This window comes from Palaemon carinicauda, chromosome 41 (assembly GCF_036898095.1).
Source record: "Palaemon carinicauda isolate YSFRI2023 chromosome 41, ASM3689809v2, whole genome shotgun sequence".
In the NCBI taxonomy this organism is placed as follows: domain Eukaryota; kingdom Metazoa; phylum Arthropoda; class Malacostraca; order Decapoda; family Palaemonidae; genus Palaemon; species Palaemon carinicauda.
Window position 1 is genome coordinate 56,131,641 of NC_090765.1, and position 7,500 is coordinate 56,139,140.

The 7,500-nt window shown below is 33.7% G+C and overlaps 1 protein-coding gene across 1 annotated transcript in view; it reads right to left on the reverse strand.

The window, feature by feature from the left end:
- LOC137632432 (uncharacterized) overlaps nt 1-7,500 on the reverse strand; it is a 510,169-nt gene that overhangs the window by 267,257 nt on the left and 235,412 nt on the right. The window contains exon 3 of the mRNA XM_068364363.1: nt 6,254-7,500. This exon is cut by the window's right edge and continues 59 nt beyond it. Within this exon, the coding sequence (XP_068220464.1) occupies nt 6,254-7,500 (1,247 nt within the window). The remainder of the gene's footprint in view (nt 1-6,253) is intronic.

The following is a 7,500-nucleotide window of genomic DNA, read 5'->3' on the forward strand; positions in this document are numbered from 1 at the left end:
TATATATATATATATATATATATATATATATATATATATATATATATTAATGCACAGATATCTATATATATCTATATGAATATATATATATATATATATATATATATGCTATATAATATATATACATAGCCTATATATGAGTATATGTATATGACACAGATGTAAATAAAGAATGTTGAGAATATATCTTATAGGATATCAACATCACAGAGAGAGAGAGAGAGAGAGAGAGAGAGAGAGAGAGAGAGAGAGAGAGAGAGAGAATAAACCTAATGATAATAAAAGGTAACAACCTTGTGATAGTTACCATCAATAGCTTTGTAACAATGACAACCCAAATAACTATAGTTCGTACACAGCTCACCAGATGTCACCAGGCATCACACCCCTTCCACAACAAGCGCCACAGATACTCCTATCAATTAAGGAAAAGATAATTGAAGGGAGGGGACGCTGAGCTCCCCAAAACGAACAAAAACATAAAAACGAAAAAAATGTTATTGAAAAAAGGGGGTGATTGATAAAAAAGATAAAAGTTGAAAGGCAGAGAAAAAGGTGTAACTCTTCCATGTCTACGTCTGTCAGAACATGGGGAAACAGTATGACAATTTTTTTAGGTATTTGAAACTGAGAAACTGAAATTCCAGATATATTAGAAACTGAGAAATCGAAGTTTCACATTTTTAGAAACAGAAATGGAAGTTTCAAATATTTAGAAACTAAGAAAGGGAAATTTTAAATGTATTAGAAACTGAGAAATGAAGTTTCAAATGTATTAGAAACTGGCAAACGGAAATTTCAAATGTTTTAGAAATTAACAAACAAATTCAATTGTATTAGAAGCTACAAAACGGAAATTTCAAATGTATTAGAAACTGGCAAACCGAAATTTCAAATGTTTTAGAAATTAACAAACAAATTCAATTGTATTAGAAGCTACAAAACGGAAATTTCAAATTAATTACAAACTGGCAAACGAAATCTTTAAATCTATTAGAAACTGACAAACAGAAATTTCAAATTTATTATAAACTGAGAAACTGAAATTCTAAATGTATTAGAAACTAACAAAAGGAAAATTTTAAACTATCAATACCCGGACACGCAAACTGTACCCAATGCCTTTTCAAACTAAATTCTATAATAAAAATATTTTAGAAAAGAAAAAGTCTCCACACTAAAATGGTGATTTCTCGGGAAAAGTTTTCAATCAATTTAGATTTATGCTAATTAGGTTTTCGAAAATATATCCTGGAAACCGTCCAATCTGTAGATATTTTTTATAACTCTAAATTTGACATAAGGCGTAGGAGGAGATGATGATGATGAAATATGACAGTTACAAGTAAGCTGTCAGTTCATCACAAATTCTCAGAGGAAAAATTATATAAATCTTCAACTGATATCCATTCTTTTTATTACTAGTACCAATGACGCAATAAATGACGGTATTATCACAGAGGTCAAGATTGCAAATGTTAGCTCATTTAATTACCTCCGTCAACGAAGTTGGAAGGAGGTTATGTTTTACGTATTTGCGTGTTTCTTTGTTTGTGTGTTTGTTTGTGAACAGCTTCCTGGCCACAATTATAATCGAGTAATGAAATTTGCAGGGATCAACTGCCATGTAAAAAACTGGAAATTATTGAATTTGGAGAGGTCACGGTCAAAGGTCAAGGTCACAGTTAAGCAAAAGGTCAAATTCACGTAATCAGCCATAGGTTTGGACATCGTTTTCACAGACTTCAAACTTGGTTCATATTTGAGTGTATGAAAATCCACCCCAATTAATACATGTTAAAGTCAAAGGTCAAGGTCAAGGTCGAGAAATAAGCTTCGGTGGCGGAGGTCTGGGCTCTACTGAGTGCCCCTCTAGTTCCAACAGTTTTGCCTTCTCCATCATAAAGCTCTTCATTACACAGTAGTCTCGAAGTTTTGTTCCAGATGCGACAGACTGTGGAATAATCTTTCTTCTCATATATAGTTCATTTATTCCCTTATATTTTTTCCCCACAGGACGGCTTTCCCTCTTGGGGCCCTTGGGCTAGTAGCATTCTGCTTTTCCAACAAGGGGTGTACCTTAGCTAATAATAATAATAATAATAATATCTCCTATATAAAAAAGAGCAAGTGTCAGGCTCTATATATCTATATATATATATATATATATATATATACATATATATATATACACACACATATATATACATATATATATGTATATATAAATATAAATATAAATATATATATACATATACATATATATACTGTATATATATATATATATATATATATATATATATATATATATATATATATATATTCAGGTCCTACTCACCGACAAGACTTATAACTACTGGTCTCTCCCTTAACCTCAGGTAGGGGGGGAGAGGAAGTAGCCACACCATGATAAGAAGGGCTATAGTTATTAAAGAGGGAGAGGATGGGAAGGGTTGTGTGCGTGAGTGTGTGTGTGTACATATCTATCTAAATATTTAGCAGTCATTTTTGACGGGTCGCATATAATAATAATAATAATAATAATAATAATAATAATAATAATAATAATAATAATGACTAGCAGAACCCTTGTAAATTACACGAAATGATATTTTCAATACAAATTATCTTGTTCCTAACCTATACATGTTTGAATAAAATGTCCCGAGTTTAATTTTATAATCTAGGTTATGGAAATTGATAGAACTCAATTTTTTGTCTAATATTTAAGAAAAGAGTCAGGTGCTAAAGACAAAATTGGGAAACTATATAAGATGTGCTTTGGTTAAGTAATTAAAGTCTAATGTGAATTTGTAAGAGTATACCATGAAATTATTTCCGTTTCCTTTAAAGAGGCAATTTGAAAGAGTACACCATGAAATTATTTCCGTTTTCTTTAAAACATAATACACCAATGAAGGTTGCAAAGTGTTGGGGGCAGTTAAGGGAGTAGTAAAAAATAGAGGGTTGGGCATGAATATAAAGAGAGTTCTATATGAGAAAGTGATTGTACCAACTGTGATGTATGGATCGGAGTTGTGGGGAATGAAAGTGATGGAGAGACAGAAATTGAATGTGTTTGAGATGAAGTGTCTGAGGAGTATGGCTGGTGTATCTCGAGTAGATAGGGTTAGGAACGAAGTGGTGAGGGTGAGAACGGGTGTAAGAAATGAGTTAGCGGCTAGAGTGGATATTATGAATGTGTTGAGGTGGTTTGGCCAAGTTGAGAGAATGGAAAATGGCTGTCTGCTAAAGAAGGTGATGAATGCAAGAGTTGATGGGAGAAGTACAAGAGGAAGGCCAAGGTTTGGGTGGATGGATGGTGTGAAGAAAGCTCTGGGTGATAGGAGGATAGATGTGAGAGAGGCAAGAAAGCGTGCTAGAAATAGGAATGAATGGCAAGCGATTGTGACACAGTTCCGGTAGGCCCTGCTGCTTCCTCCGGTGCCTTAGATGACCGCGGAGGTAGCAGCAGTAGGGGACTCAGCAGTATGAAGCTTCATCTGTGGTGGAAATGTGGGAGGTTGGGCTGTGGCACCCTAGCAGTACCAGCTGAACTCGGCTGAGTCCCTGGTTAGGCTGGAGGAACGTAGAGAGTAGAGGTGCCCTTTTTTGTTTTGTTTCTTGTTGATGTCGGCTACCCCCCAAAATTGGGGGAAGTGCCTTTGGTATATGTATGTATGTGTATAACACACCAAATAAATAACACACACGCTATCGTAATAATATATAGATGATGATGAAGATGATGATTTACAATCGCAAACAGATGCATTATCAGTTTGATATCCAAACAGAATTAAAGGGTAGGGTTCTTTGTCATGATTACCCAACTGTTGTTCTTGTTGTTGTTGTTGCTGTTGTTGTTGTTTTAGGTTGCCCCCAACACACGGTTGGATCTGAGCTATCAATATGAAAGAGAAAATTATTGTAACGATGAAAAAGGGGAGATTTTAAAGTTAAAAGTGACATTGCTTAGAATTAACTTTTAAGGTTTTGGGGTTTTGCTAATGTGACTGTCCGCGTAAGGGAGAGAAGATTATGCAATTATCATCATCATCATCATCCTCATCATTATTATTATTATTATTATTATTATTATTATTATTATTATTATTATTATTATTATTATTATTATTATTATCCAAGCTACAACCCTAGTTGGAAAAGCAGGATGCTATAAGTCCAAAGGCTCCAACAGGGAAAAATTAAATGCAAATAAAAATAAATGAAGAATGCTTTCAATGTATAATTTCCTGGTCCAGACTAGATTGATATTCATCATTAAACGATGTTGTAAAAATTAAAGCAACTGATAAATTTCCTTAATATTGGATATATATAAAACTATATCAAACCTTAGTATAATCAGAATATTGTGATGTGAAGAGCCTTTAGCAAATTGCTACCATGCATGTCATAGAGACATAAATACTTGAAGCTTGGTATTTTATTTTTATTAAACTCCTATTACAAAAAAAAATGCAGCAAAGCCATATTTAAGATATGTCAATAAATTGTAGTTAGGAATGGTATTCATCTTACATGCAGCATAACACAAAAATATGCAAATTATTTTTCAAACTATTGAAAATTTATATATGTAATTGTGCATACTGGAAGCCACTCTAGACTTTCACAAAAATAGAATATAGCTCTCTGTCTCAATAAGGATTTTTTAATAGAAATCATGCAGCATAACACAAAAAATATGCAAATTATTTTTCAAACTATTGAAAATTTATTAATGGAATTGTGCATACTGGAAGCCGCTCTAGACTTTCACAAAAATAGGATATAGCTCTCTGTCTCAATAAGGATTTTTTAATAGAAATCATAAAGCATAACACAAAAAATATGCAAATTATTTTTCAAACTATTGAAAATTTATTAATGGAATTGTGCATACTGGAAGCCGCTCTAGACTTTCACAAAAATAGGATATAGCTCTCTGTCTCAATAAGGATTTTTTAATAGAAATCATGCAGCATAACACAAAAAATATGCAAATTATTTTTCAAACTATTGAAAATTTATTAATGGAATTGTGCATACTGGAAGCCGCTCTAGACTTTCACAAAAATAGGATATAGCTCTCTGTCTCAATAAGGATTTTTTAATAGAAATCATGCAGCATAACACAAAAAATATGCAAATTATTTTTCAAACTATTGAAAATTTATTAATGGAATTGTGCATACTGGAAGCCGCTCTAGACTTTCACAAAAATAGGATATAGCTCTCTGTCTCAATAAGGATTTTTTAATAGAAATCATAAAGCATAACACGAAAAATATGCAAATTATTTTTCAAACTATTGAAAATTTATTAATGGAATTGTGCATGCTGGAAGCCGCTCTAGACTTTCACAAAAATAGGATATAGCTCTCTGTCTCAATAAGGATTTTTTAATAGAAATCATGCAGCATAACACAAAAAATATGCAAATTATTTTTCAAACTATTGAAAATTTATTAATGGAATTGTGCATACTGGAAGCCGCTCTAGACTTTCACAAAAATAGGATATAGCTCTCTGTCTCAATAAGGATTTTTTAATAGAAATCATAAAGCATAACACGAAAAATATGCAAATTATTTTTCAAACTATTGAAAATTTATTAATGGAATTGTGCATACTGGAAGCCGCTCTAGACTTTCACAAAAAAAAGGATATAGCTCTCTGTCTCAATAAAGATTTTTAAAAATAAAAATCAATTATTAAGAAAAATGCAATAAACCTTAAATATTGTAAAAGTCAGAAAATTTGTAAAGCAGAAAACTTAAAAATGCAGAAAACTTGTAAAAAGCAGAAAACTCGTAAAAACCTTAAAACTTGAAAAAAAAAAAAAAGTAGAAAATTTGAAAAGCAGAAAACTTGAAAAAGGTAGAAAGCTTGAAAAAACCTTAAAACTTGAAAAAGTAGATAAGTTTTAAAAAGCAGAAAAAAAGCAGAAAACTTGTAAAATGCATAAAACTTGAAAAATAAAATGCTTAAATTTGAAAAAAAATAACATAACTTGAAATAGAAGAAATCTTGTTAAAACCTTAAAACTAGTAAAATAATCAGAAAACTTGTAAAATGCCTAAAACTTGAAAAAAAAAAAACGCTTAAACCTTGAAAAAAATTAAGAAAACTTGCAAAAACCTCAATGCTTATTATAAAAGGAGAGAGAGAGAGAGAGAGGAGAGAGAGAGAGAGAGAGAGAGAGAGAGAGAGAGAGAGAGAGAGAAGTTATATTAAAGTGCCTCACCCGTTTTGTCCAGGCATCGTCATGTCATCCATGGTAATCATGCGATTATCTCCTCCGTAATAATGAGAGTGGCTGCTTTCTTCCCAATAGTCATCAGGGTCGTAATATTCATCGTTTTCTTCCCTTGCGTTGTAATCGTAAAACGGAAGCCTTTCCTCTGGATTGTGGGGATATAAGCCGGCGTGGCTAATATCCCTCCCTTCCTGTGCAGTGTTATTATGTGGCTGACTCAAGTTAACTCCTGTTTTCAACTGATCGTGCACATTCTTCGTGGTATCCTTAGTCATTTTATCATCTAGGTTACGTCTTCCTCGACTTCCCTTCGTTTCTGAAGGAAGGGTTTCTTCAGTAGTCCTATGGGCGGTTGGAGAGATAGTCCTATTGTACTCGTTTTCCTTACTGGGGAATTTATTAGTCCTAAGAGTTGTAGAAGAGATAGTCCTATTGCCTTCATTTTCCTTCCTGGGGAATTTATTAGTCCTACGAGTTGTAGAAGAGATAGTCTTATTGCCTTTATTTTCCTTTCTGGACAATTTACTAGTCCTACGAGCGGTAGAAGAGATAGTCCTATTGCCTTCATTTTCCTTCCTGGAGAACTTATGGACGTGGTTGTGTTTCCTGTATTTCCATCTGACGTTCGACAGATAATGAGAGGTCCTTACTTCTTGCCTCCCGACATCCTTAGATGAAATTTCCTGCGGTGAGGCTAATGGACCAGGCTGATTAAAACGGGTTCCCTTCAAAACACGTCCCTCCGTACTTCCATCGGTGTTTTTCTGGAGAGAATCCTTAATAACGTCTTCGGTCGAAGAGTTCTCCGACGGCGTATTAGGATTAATTAGCATTTCTCCAACTTTCCCTCCACCATTTTCCCTTAATGGGAAAACCTTATCTCCAGATAATGCTTCTTTCGATTGGAAACTACGCGAGCTTTTCTTGTTTACTGAAACGAACCTTTCCTGTCCATGAGGAAAAGAGCCCTCGTGTTTCCTCATTTTCTTCTGATTGAATCTTTGTTTTTGACCACCCGCCGTTCCTACCATTCCTTCCTGTTCTACTTCCTCCTTGGGAAGTTGTTGATTATATGTTCTTGAATCCGTATCTATAATGGAGAACCCAGGTTCGGGCGTCTTATCCTCTTTGCCGGCGTCTCTCTCTACTCCCAATAATGACATTTTCTCGAATTTGGATCCCCCATCATCCCCAAGAAATTCTTCGCTCTTGACGACGTTGCCGAATTTCCTTTG